The 13,212-nt window shown below is 39.5% G+C and overlaps 1 protein-coding gene across 3 annotated transcripts in view; it reads left to right on the top strand.

Annotated features, from left to right (window-relative positions):
• Positions 1–13,212, top strand: part of EPB41L5 (erythrocyte membrane protein band 4.1 like 5) — a 58,078-nt gene that overhangs the window by 4,965 nt on the left and 39,901 nt on the right. For all 3 annotated transcript variants that reach the window (XR_015258896.1, XM_086750672.1, XM_086750671.1), the window contains exons 3-4: positions 6,681–6,785; positions 12,214–12,256. Coding sequence is in view for 2 of the 3 variants with exons in the window: in XM_086750672.1 (XP_086606798.1) it covers positions 6,681–6,785; positions 12,214–12,256 (148 nt within the window). In the remaining variant the exon portion in view is untranslated. The remainder of the gene's footprint in view (positions 1–6,680; positions 6,786–12,213; positions 12,257–13,212) is intronic.

Here is a 13,212-nt window from a genome sequence, read left to right as displayed (position 1 = left end):
AGATATAGTCAGTTCTACATTAGTCATAGTAATAATTGGGAGAGGGAAAAGATAACCCAGATAAAGGGGAAAAATAGTAAGATAAATAATGTAAATTAAATTACAAGGATACACTTAGAATATGCACCTTTTTAAAAGTTTGTGGATAGCTTTTTGTGGAGGAACAAGGTCAGCCTTACGATAACAACAGATAGTAAGTATGGGGTCTTATAGAAGCAGCACTGTACTTTGTGGAAGCCAGAGGTGTTTTGGTAAAAAAAGCTGACCCTGCTTAACCCCAAATTTACATAATCCTCTCATGGATAATAGAGCTTTAATTGTATTCCAGTTTCTGTACGTGCAACCTAAGTTTCAGGCAAAATCTTCCTGGTAGTATAAGGTAAAAGACACAAATTACAAGAATGGATACTCTCCAAGTACTTTTCATCTTAGAATATTCCTTACTTATGCATGCATGAAACTTAATATTGAGATTGCAAAATGAGATGGTTTTGTCCTTATTATAATGAAGGATCATTAAAACAAGGTCTTGTATAAACCAGTTAAAGAGCTCTGTGGAATAGCAAAGCCGTTTACAATTTTGGAGTAATGCTTACAAAATAAGATCAAAAGGACTGTATTTGTAGTGTTTATTTGAAATAAAATTAAGAAACATAGCTAGAATGCTGAAGACATAACCAGCAAACTGTAAACAAGTGCCTATTTCTTTTTGTGTGGAAAGACATGATCTGTGTTGATCCGACTACAAGATCAGAGATGTATTGTGATAGTTGTTTTTACTCGGTGGTCCGCTCTGTGTTGTTTTTTGTTGTTGTTTTTTTTTTTAAAGCTTGTAGAATATTTGTGGCTACTTGCTGAATATTTGTAGCTGTAAACGTGAAATACAGAATGCTATCTGTGGCACAGATTATGATTAAAAAGAAAATCTAGTAATGCTAAAAATGCTGGAAAATCAATAATCGGATAAAATGAGTAACCTTAATGTTCAAGGCTGGCTTTTGAATATTCAAAATACATCTCAACAGAGAAAATAAGTGAGTAAATAAACATTTGCTTCTCTGTGTGTGTTAACACTATAAAGTTTTGAATTAGAACTTTTTTCATGTATGGTCTTTGTCTTAAACTATTGAAATGCTTTTGACTGTTTGCTTAAACTACTGAAAGACCTGTAGGGGAGTGGAGAAGCCAATCCTGAGCTGAGTGTTACAAAGCAGAGGTGCTGTCTGTGTGGTGTAAGGGGGCCCAAGCCGTGGTGCAGGCTGATCCAGAACTTCCTGGGGTGCTGGATTTAACTGCATGTGGAGATTGAATGCAAGACATATATAGTACACACCAAGTTGCTCAAGCACTTCTGAGCAGCAGCAGAATCACAGACTGCCTGTGCTGGGTCCTGCTCGGAGGCCAGTCATTTTGGGGTGACAGCAGGTGGGTGTTTCAGGTTTGCTGCGACGCACGATGCCCTGGCGTGGCTGGAAAGGGAGGAAGGGAGCAGCTGGAAGCGAGCTGCGGCTGCTATCAGAGCGATTTGTTTGGCCTGCAGTGTTTCTGGGGATGGTGCTGCAAGCTGGTTTAGTTGCCTGAAGGCTTAGCATTCCTAACTCACAGCGAATTTTGTCTGAAGCCCTGCTTTCCCGCTGAACTGCCCCTCTAAAGAGCTCAGTCAAACACTGAGACTCATATGCTGTTAGCTAGACTGCTCTTGAGAAACCTGCACGTGGAACACCAAATAAAACTGAAATGTTTGAGAATATACTGGGGGAAGGTATTTAATCTCTAAACCTTAATGCTGGAAAAGCAGTTTGGCTATATTCTGTATCAGAAAGATTGTTAGGAAATAGGTTCAGAAATTAATTGAATCAAATGTGTAACCAGAAGAGAGAAACTTTCTGGGAGAGGAAAAATAAGACTTCTGGCAAAACAAATTAACAAGTATGAATGTTTTGAATCTTTGTCTTTTTATGTATAGAGTCAATAAGCCTGAGCACAGTACATTAAAATCCTTTTGTATCGTATTCTAATAAATGTACATTTATGATAGGTATTGAAATCAATTCTTTATAAAGATTTTTGGGGAGATGCCTCTTCTTCCTCCATAGAATAACAGAGCAAAATGTTTAATCCCAAATGCTTATCTTCCTATATTTGGGAGAAATTGAGTAAATAGAAGAATTGATAAGCTCTGTCTCTGGAGGCAGAAATTATTCTCTGCATCCTTCCAGCCTGTAGGGCTTTTTACTTAGTGTAAGAATACACGGTGCTTGTTGACAAAGGCTGGGGATAAACCAGAGAGAGAAGCAGAACTGGTGTTTTGCTGCCAGTGGCATCTTCAGATGAAGCAGAAAATTGACTGGGGAGTTTGGAAAAGTTATTTGAAATATTGATGCTTGGAGTTTGAGGAGAGTAGCAACTCCATTTTTAGGTCAGTACTTAAAGCCGTAAGAAGATCAGGGTGATACAAATAATATGTACTTCTAACACTGCCTTGGTAAAGATAAGGAGTTTTAACCCTCCAATTCTCCAGCAAACCTTAATGGTGTTAACTATAGATACTGTTTTCATGATACTGACATGAAATATTTTTCCTTTAAAGCTCACTGTTGGAGCTTTCTTATGGCTTACTTTTTCAAAACATGTAAGTTGCGAGAAGGGGGATTAGCTTCATAAAAAATGGACAGGCTCATCTGCTGCTCCGGCACTGCCGTGGTCTGCAAACGTGCACAGGTGACACCCTGGCAACTGTGTAGCTGTGGATCCTGGATAGAGGTCCCTGCCTTCTCAGGGGGGGCAGATGGATTCTTTCTGAGGAAACTGGTGTGAGTGTGAGTGGTAACCCTCTTAAGGAGTTCACAAAAAACCAAGAAGGGAGGTTTTTGCTATTCAGGAGCTACTGAAGGTAATAGCTGCTGTTAATTATTGTCAATAAGCAATATAAACATAATAATTTGAAGAAATCTTCTGACCAAAAAGTATAGCTGCAAAGATGCAAGGGATAATCAGTCCCATGAAGGTAAAGCCTGTTCATCTCTTCTTTCAGAGTTCCTGTTAGATGGGGACCTCCTTTTCCTCACAAAGAAAAGAGAGAAAGAGGAGATAAATCCTTTTCTGATAAGCATTTTAGTTAGTAAATTCAGTAGGTAGGTGTTTTGGTTTTATTTTTTTCAAGCTTTGGCAGCTTGAAGCAGTTCCCTGTGATTAAAAACCTAATAAAAACCTTACAAAGTGAGCCATTCTGCTGGTGCCTGCCCAGCACACAAGGGTCTCGTCCCGAGCTGTTGTAAGCCTGTGTTGCTTCACCAGTGCTGGTTTGTACTGGCTGCTGCTGGTACTGAAAATGGCTTTTACGTCAGACAGACAAGTTGTGGAGCACTGAACTGCTGGCTTATGCTCTTCAGTGCGTGTCTGTGAAAAAAACCTCTGCCTCTGAGACCACGAGAAGAGGGTTTAAGTGCTGCCTCTCTAGTTTGAGGCAGTGGCTGGGATGCCTGAGGCATGGTGAATGTCTCTGTATCACCTTATCCTGGCGACGACGGGACAAGCCAGCCTGCTGAGGTGAACACTGGAGCTGGCTTTACCCCAGCCTTGCTGGTGAGCTACCAGGGTTAAGTCCAGCGTTTCCAGCACCTACTCAGCCAGCAATTGCAGTTATTAAGAACAGCATGAGATGTCATTAGGACATAGTTGGGAGCATCCCTTCCGTTCGGGGACACGATTCATACCGAAGCGATCAAAAGATGCTTTTATCTCACTCCAAAGTATGGCAAAACCACCCAAGGTCACCATAGATGACCTGCCCTGGAGAAATGTTATGTTTTATTTCAGTTTCCCAGTTCAGTTGTTGATTCTCCTGCTGTGAGATGTCTGCTGTTGCTTCCTACAGAGTATAGCAAACTGTGTAAATCAAGTAGTCGTGTTTTACAGAATTACAAACCCGAGAGGAGTTTGGTTTGTGCCCTGAAGGGAGGACCAGCCGTTGGCTGGACTGCTTGTGAGTGGAGTCATTAACAGCTCCTCGGTAACCATTAAGCAGCTTGAAAATATTTGTGCTTTGAGAGAAACCTGGGCTCTGCTGCAAGGAAAGAAAAAAAAAAAGGGGGGGGGATGGGGCGAAGGCATAGGCTAGCTGCAGGATAAAAATGTCATTTAAATTGAATGTTGCTGTTCAAGAGTTGGCTAGTTTTTCACCAGAAAACGTAATAAAAGTGTGTCTTTGCTAAGTCTTTCGAAAGCACTTGAGATGACAGTTTTATTGAATACAAATAAATTAATTTTGGTTCATAAAAATTGCCCAGTTACAAAGCAATAATATTTTTGTTACTGTTTGTTTAAATATAAAGAGGAAGGACTTTAGTAAGGTTTTAAAAAAGAGTTTGAATTTAACGTCAAAGCATGTGTGACAGTTTTGCTAACTCGCACCAAGTACAGCCACTGATGGTTTAAGTCATATACAGAGTACTGCGCAATTAATTCCATGTTGACAGCGTTGGTGATCTAGGTCAGAAAACAACCAGTAGCCCTGCAGATCTTTCCACAGCTGCTCGAGTCCTAGTCTTCAGGGACTTTCTCCCACGTTAGTCATTCTGGGTCTGCTAAATCTTTGAGTCATTTGCTGAGATTACCGAAATGGTGAACACACTCTGAAACTAATTTGACACTGCAGAATTTTGAACATTAATAAGTGTTGGTTGTTGGTGGTCTGAAATAGTATGTATAGTAATTCCGGGCTCAAGTTAAAGTGCTCCATTGCCTGTCCCCAGGAGGGAATTTGGCTAAGATAACTGATTAATTACAGTTGTAAAAGATGACTTACTGAAGAATCGAGAAGGATTTAAAATGTTCTGCTCAATTATGGGAGATTTTCCTCTGGTTTTAGATGAACTGCAGAAAGCTTCATGCAGAATCACACATTTTTTTTCTAGTTTTGCTGTTACAAATGCTGAATTGATTTCACTTCTATTAGTATATCTTACTGTTTAAGCAGAAGATATCCAGTGCTGAGAGAAAATATCAACAGTTCAATGCCTTTCTCTTTCAAGAAAGAGGCTACAGACTCAAATAGTGAAAGAAATGTGTGGGTTTATATGTAGGCGATTTGCCTCAAGGCTTCTGTTAGGAGAGTCTTGCTGGTGTTTAATAAATCTGCTGTTGCCTGAGAAGTACTTTTTCTTGAAATGAGCAGAAAAGTTTGCCCTGAACGAGTTTGATGAGGTCTACATCTCAGCATTTTCATTATACAGTGTTTTGTAAACGCTGTGTGTATGTGAAGTTGCCTGCGGGTCTAATTGCCTTCCGTTCCCCCTACCTCTCCCAGTACTCAGAAATAAATAACTGGAAGACCTTGCTTAGGCAGGTTCAGTTTACAGACTTTTCTGGGATTTTGCTTTGAGCTAAGAAATGTCATGTTGGGTTTAACTAACGAATCAAGTAAACTAATGATTATGATTGCAAAGTTGAATATAAAATATTTGAAGATCAGGGTAGAGGAAGGTGGCAAAAAATATGCATGCTGCCTTACTTACATGGATGTTGCTGGGTGATTAAACCAGATATTCCTGACAATAAGAATTCTGGCTGTCCTAGAATTTTGAGAGGTGGACTAAATCTGCTAATTAGTAGCTTACTAAAAATATGCTTAGAAAGTTAGCCCATTTCTGAAGTTGTGAATGTATAAATATTAAGATAAATGATCCAAGATGATAGCATTATGGAAATAGAGAAATCCTTAAACTACTTGCAGAGTAAACGTAAATCCTCTCTGCATGTCTTTGCATTTAAAAATATTTATTTTCTACACTGTGACCTGTACCTACAAATTTATTAATGTATTTTTATTACATTTATGCATCTCAGATATTACTGTTAAGCTTTTCTTTCAGTGTGTTATTATAAAGGAGTTCATAGCATGAAAACCGTATGCTGTGTAGAAACTGCCCAGTGCTGTTTACATGCCTTCTCTTTAAAAACAACTGTTTAATTTTTTAGATCATCACTGTAAAAATGATGTTTACTTGGGGCTAGAGCTAAGTTGTTTTAATAAATTATGTATGAGCATATGCAGTGGCTTTTTGCACCTACAAGTGAGTTTTATGAACTTACTTTTGTAAATGTGTTATCGAAGTATTATTTGTTAAAGTTGCTTGCCTCGCTGTTCCCTAGCAGTTGTTGAAAGCGCTTGCTAACGGAATGCTGTCTCCTAATTCAGTATGCTTTGCTAGCTGCTTCAAAACTGGTGAATTCCCTAGATATCAAACAGTAGTAATTTAGTAAGCAATTTGCTGTACTTTGCCCTGGAAATTCTCTAGTGCATTAGCTATTGCAATTGTACTAGCTATATTTTCATTTCTATTGAACTTCAGTGAGTAAGGAAAGCCTAAAAGGGACCAATGATAAAATGACGTTTTAACGCTCTTGTTGTGTAAGTCAGTGTTGACATTTTCCAAAAAAAGGAGATTATGCAAGTCCTTTAAGGATACTATGTGTGCTTCTTCTGGGGTGTACATTTGCCTTTAAGAACAACAGCCATCAAAAAATGTAAGAGAAAGAAATAACTTCCATGTTATATTTTCAGAAACTTAATTTTAGAATTGCCTTACTTTTGGAATTACAGTATGAAGTATGCCTAGAAGAAGGTAGGTGCTACAATAAATCTGCCTGCTAAGTACTAAATTATTTTATATTTTCAGAAAAAAGCCAAAGGCCAGCTCCTGTTTGAACAGATCATGTACCATCTGGACCTTATAGAGAGCGACTACTTTGGATTAAGGTTCATGGATTCTGCACAAGTGGCGGTGAGTAGCAGTGCTTTTTTGTTGCTGTTTTTTAGGCAACAGTGTAAAAGTTAAATCATAATACTGACAAAAATGCTGTAAGAAAGCTGCCTTTCTTGGGTTAAGTTTTGTGCAGAAGCTCTCTGGTGTGTTAGTTTAAGTCACCCCAAGTTTAATTCCACCTCAAGCACTCTAACATACTGCAAACACTGTTGTCTCTTCCTTTCTTGTCTTCCACTTGTTCCTGTCACGCTTTCTGTTGTCTTTAGGCAGGCTGGTCCAGTAGCACCCCAGAGCCTGGCGCATCCTGTAGAAATTCTTGATGCTGCTGATGCATAGAGGAACGGGAAAAACTAGAGTGTATGCTTGGCCCTTTGTTGCTCTACAGAGGGGAGAAAGTTTTCCTTTGCCATGCCATCAACTTTCTCATCAGCAAAAGACATCTTGTTAATGTCTGCTTGGGATGTAATCTTGGCAAGAGCGATATACCTTTGATTTGCTCAAATCAGTTGTGACTCAGACCTGCAACTAGAAATTTTTGGGAGGTTATAGGTGGGTGTGCATGTACCACACAGTTTGAGTAGAGGGTCCTGAGTGTGTTTGTGAAGTTTGTTGTGTGTTTGTAAAAATCTAACTGCTTTTGAAAACAGAAGCAGAGCATTGTTTGTCAGAAGCAACCATAGTTCTTTAACTTTTGGGCTGTGCAGTTTTATATAGGTACTTCTTGTAGCCGAGTAGTTAATCCTGCCCACGAGAATAGCTGCGAGTTAAGTGAGGCGTTAGACAAGGAGTGGATTTCTATGTCTTTCCTGCATCCCTGTAACTTAAACCTATATTCACTTATCCCAACACCCATAGGTAGAATGAGATCTGAGTTTTCATACCGTATATGTCAATCTTATTTGTTAGATGTATGAGCTAGTTGCTTCTGCATTTCAAGTCCACTTCAGAATTATTTAATTATTAGGGTGGCAGAGTGGAAGCACAGACAGTTGCTGCTTAGCTAAATACCTGAATTGTTTGAGGTCAGCATACAAAATGGAGGCAATGACATATATTGCTTTATTTCTGTGAGTGTCTGTATCTAGAACAATTTGAAGATGACATCTTAATTGTTACAGCTTTGTACAATGGCAAAAAACTCCCCAAGCTTGAATCTTTGAAAGAAGCTGACAACTTTGGACACAGTATTATCCACCCCAAAGCACCTGATATCATCTTTGCAAAATTACTGTGATCAAGTCTTATGCTTAGCTTGTAATTGTAGAGGACGTTCTCTTCAGAGAAAATAATTTATCTTCAGCAAAGCAAATTTGTCTGAAGCAAACTTAATGGCTAGCGGGATTAGCTGCTGCTGGGCTGCAGTTCCCAGCAGTGAAAGTGGTCTTAAAACTCTTGCAGAACAGAGACGTTTAACTCTAAGATGAAAAAGACCATTGCACTAAGAGAGGGATGTCATTCAGAACTGTTCATACCTCCTACCAACAGAAATTAGAAAACAGCCCATTGCATATCATTTTATATTTGTAAAAATCATGTTAGCTGTGTTAAGCATGTGCAGTCTAGGGTGTTGACTATTGATAGTGGATGACTCCATTGCATTTATCTTTTTTTTGCTTCAGGAAAAAGTAATCTGTACATTTTACGTATCCTAACTCAATTTTTGCTATGTGGCTTCTGAAGTATTTCCGTGTGCCTCTAGGATCTCGTAAGAGTTCACAGCAGTTAGTTATAACTAGTGAAACTATCTGTATGGTAAACTTTTTTCTCTTACTATTCTATCAGCAAATAACATCATTTCATCCTGAATTGGGCAAATAAGTTAATCTTTTCTGCTTCAGTAATGGCTCATGGCTTGCTTTTGTCCAACAAGTTGTTACTGGAGTCCAGACAGCACTGATCGAGTGTTTGATACCGAACAATCTACCAGGTACAAGCGATTTCGAGCTTAGTTTGCTTCCTTTTCTTAACTACGTGTGACTGAAAAGAGGCAGAGTAGAGATAACAATCTGTTTAAACTGAACTTTAATGATACACTCTGTATAAGGAAGCAGAGAAGACTGCATTTTGCCAGAAGACCTGAACACAACAGCCAGAGATAATTGCTTTAAGAAATGAAGAACTGTTGTGATGGCGGATGTCCTTGCAAAGAGGAGCTAGCACATTCTAGCAGAAACCCAATCTGTAGCTGGAAACAAAGACAGACACTAATCAAGTGACTTGTCAAAGATTATTCAGGAGACCTGTCAAGTAAACAGTGTAAGAATCCAGTCCCTTACTGTGGACAGAATTGTCTGCTGGCTCTGAGGGAGATAAGCTTTCTGCTGCCCAATTTAAATCTCAGTATATTGCCATACTAGGTAGTTGCATCTGATGATATAAAAACACTGACAAAGTAGCAACATGTAGTTAAATAAAAAAAAATTGATAAATTCCCTGCTTGTTTTAACTACAAATCAGTTTTCAGTAGATTCATTTTGAACAACTGAAGGATAGCTTTTTTCTTTTTTTGAGCTGCTAAAGTGACTAGTACTTTGATGTATGAGTTTATGATGTACTGAGGAGCGGGGGGAACCCAAGTGATGCAAACTCTTCCTGACATTTTTTATTTTAGGATTCAAATACTAACTTCTTTAAATAAGTTTTTGAAACAATAAGTGAAGTGAAAGAATTGTTATTTTCCTGTGATTTCTGTGTTCATTGCTAGTCTGATGGTTAGGAATAAATCATCATTCCCCCCCCGCCCCACCCTTGCCCAGGTAAGAGGCAGGAGATGACAAAAGGAGTTATCTGCAAGATTGTCCACCATCTATCAGCATTGGTCTAGCAGACGAGGGAGGCTATTGTTAATTTGAGTAACTTTGATTCAGGCTGACAATGAACAGTGCAGCATGTCCAGTGACACAAAAGATGAAGATTGCCATTAACTTATTGGACTACGTGGCTTTTCCTCTGGCGATGCTGGAGAGATGTCTCTAGTAAGGAGGCATTGAACATCTAATACGTGGCAAATTTCTAATTCTAATGCACAAGTTGTAGGCATCAAATACTTGCTGTTCCTAATGGAATCATACAACACATTGGTTTGTTTCTCTGGCAGTTTTATCTTATGTAGTGCTTAATGCTGAAAATTATTTGTGTAGCATTGCATTAAGTATATACCCGTTAGTTCCATAAAGTTTGGGACTAGTTTTAGCCTCACCATCATACTAAAAAAGAAAAAGCCGTGTTTACTGTCCTCCTTGAAATGTTGCTGGGTTTGGGGTTTTTTTTGTGTGTGTGTTTTGTTTTGTTTTTTAAATTTCTGAAGCAGCAAACTGTTTTAGTAAGGACTTGCAGTACGCTGTGCAGTTTGTTGTTCATATTGTTTTTTGTTTAGCAAACTTTATCTCTGGATTTCAGCAGTAGGCTGTGCTGAGCAAACTCTCATCAAAATGTAAACTTTTTGCCAGATCCACTGGAATTCCATTTTAATCATTTGGAATAAATCTTAAGTTTCCTGACGTCTGTTTGTCCATGCATGTGTTGGTTTTAGGGGTTTTTTGGTTTGGCTTTTTTTTTCCCCCTCTTCCATTTAGAAGCAGTTCTGTTTCCCTTCTTCCACGCATGCCCTTACAGTTCAGGCGGAGCTCCGGTGGGCAGCGGCAGTAAGAGCCGAGCAGAGTAAAACACTATCAGTGCCTGTCGCGGGCCTCTCAGTTGCCTTCCCGTGGAATGTGGAGGAGATGAGAGAAAACAGGAGGGAGATGAAACAGGCGTGCACAGTCAGTCCTGCAGCCTAGAAATGGCTCTCTTTGCCATTCCTGTATCTAAATCACCTGCAAGCCTCCACGTGGGTATATTTTTATGGTGGAGGAAGGGGCAAAATTATCTCTTAAGGCAAGTGAGTTTATGGAATAGGAAGAGAGGTTATATCATTCTGTTAAAGAAACAGACAAAAAAAATTGCTCAACTCTGTTTCACCAGTAGTGTAAGCAAAGTTGACATAAATATTTGTTTCATTTTTCCTTGAGCTTCCTGCTTTATTTAAAAAATGTGTTAGATACATTTCAGATAGCTTTCTGTAGCTACTTTGTTTTAGTAGGTACTGAGAGCGTTTTCAGCTGTGTGCACAGCAGCAGTCAATGGTGCAGTTATTCTGATCTGCGGCAATACATCAATCACTGCATGTCCTGGCTGTATTACAGGCTGACTTTACGCACTCTCTGCAGAAGGCAGGGCTGCACCGAAGAAGGAATGTGTTTGCACTTGGCATTGCAACCTGAAAATACTGGTTCTTTCTCATATCCGTGCTGCTTTTCTGTCCTCCATGGGGCCCGCTGTGAACTTCATGGCAGGCAGTTTAACAAAAGGAGTGTTGCTAAGTATATAATTCATCTGTATTAGTTGCAAGGTGAAGTTTGGGATTGATCAAATGAGGTGGTGTTACCTGGGTACTGTGAACCATGCAGGACACGGTGTGCTAGGCAGTTTTCTCTGGCTGTGTCAGTGCAATTATGTTGAAGAGGGTGCCGTGTTGACTGTTCAACTGAGTCACCTCCTTTGGAGGAGGGAGCTGTTTGCTATGTGCAGCACTTGGAAGTAGGTTTCTACTGCTAGCTGTATGTTAGCTTTCCAGCTTTATCTTTCATTTCTGGTATAAACTCTTCAGCAGTTGGATTGTATGTAGTTATTTCAGGGAGCGCAGCGTATATGTGTAGGTGTTTCTATCCACCTCCCATCTGTAGCTTCTTTTTCACATGCTGTGGTATGCAGTACAAGTGAAGTCATTAGTTTGTCTTCACATCTAGTATGTAGTTTATAATTAGCATTAGTAGGTGAGGCATAACTTCTGTCCTCCCATATGACACCTGCTGAAATGTCACCTGTTAGTAGATTTTGGAGAATTTGGTGTAGCTGACCCTTATGTTCAGATGTAGACGGTCTTAGTGTTGCTACACTTGAGTCATCCAAAGAAAATGCCTGAAAGCCAACAATATTTATTTTGTGTCTCCCCTTCTACCCCGAGTGAACATTACAAACAGCTTAAGTGCCAGAGTCTCCAGCTATGATTTGTGCCTCTCTGGCAGATTGTCACTGGCTGACCTACTGATGTGTGAATTAAGTTCTTGTTTGTTTGGGCACAGTGAAAATTTTAGTAATTAAAGTGGTTTGTCAGTACTTTTTTTTTTTTATTTTTAGTAGATAATGCTTTCTTGAAGATTGACTTGAAATAAGGCACAACAGGATGTTCAAAACTGACATTTTGCATTACAAACTTTGAGTGAAAGGGTCTTCAAAGAGCACTGAGAGTGCTGTGAATTGAGAAAGATTTGGATTAGATTGTTTTAACAAACTACTTGTTATTCCAAGATGGTCTTTGCTATTGAATAGGTGTTTTTTTTTCCTTTTTTATTCTTTCTGTGAGATTTCTTTATTCATAATTCAATGAAAGTAATTTATTTTTCAGCATTGGTTGGACAACACAAAAAGCATTAAAAAACAAGTTAAAAGTAAGTGTCCTTTCTGTTTTCTCTTGGGATGTCATATTGAACATACAGGAGGCAGCGAGTTGCAACGGGTGTTGGGGGCCGGTGTTCTGTGGGGGGTGACAAGACCTGCTGACAAAAACCCAGCATGGTGCTGCTGATTGTTTAATGACCTCTTCCCTCTGTAGCTCCTATTACTTTAATATAATGTCCTTAATTAAACGTGTTAGAGGCTCATTAATTATAGTTTAAATGGAGTCAAGGCAGCTGAGGATGCTTTAGTGTTATAGATAGTTATCCTGACTGTAGGAAAACTTGTCTTGGAGCCTCCATCCCTTGGGGCAGTCCTGAATACCCAAATCTGTGTTGGGTCCACCAAGTCCCTACCTGCTGCATAGGGGTTTAGTGTGGCCTCGTTGTTTCAGTGGTGCATGCTTGGGTAAACTGTGACATCAGCCGATTTTTGTTTAGCAGCTTCCTTGCTCTCCACTGTGGGAAGTCTTCAGGGATTTGTGGTGCTTAGTTAATACAACAGAGGGTTTGGAAGCACCGAAAGAGAAAATTCCTCCTGTCAGATGCAGGAATCATCAGAGTGCTGCACATTTTTAAAGAACTGTTAATCCATCCATTTCCTGAATTAACTCTTTAGTTTCCAGAAAAGATGATCCTTCTACAGAAGGGTCTGTTAAATCCCCCTAAAATATGCCTGAACTTCTGTGGAATAAAGGAGCCTGAGTTGTCAGCAGTGGGTATTTCCCAGAGCCTTGGGAAGGCGTTAAAGAGACCAGCAGAGTGCCTGGTCAACTTGGTCAGCTGCAGAGCCAAGATGGACAGCATTCTTGGTGGTGGTTAGAGCCCTTAAATATAGGGATTAACCTAGATTCACGTGCTCTTGGCAAGATAAATCAACTTAATGTGATATGACTGTTGGATTGACTTGTAACGTATAAAACTATTTTGTGCGTATGTTTAAGTGTCCT

Source organism: Chlamydotis macqueenii, chromosome 6, assembly GCF_036417535.1.
Source record: "Chlamydotis macqueenii isolate bChlMac1 chromosome 6, bChlMac1.mat, whole genome shotgun sequence".
NCBI classification, from domain to species: domain Eukaryota; kingdom Metazoa; phylum Chordata; class Aves; order Otidiformes; family Otididae; genus Chlamydotis; species Chlamydotis macqueenii.
Note: the sequence above shows the minus strand (reverse complement) of the source record. Positions and strands in the feature narration are given on the sequence as shown.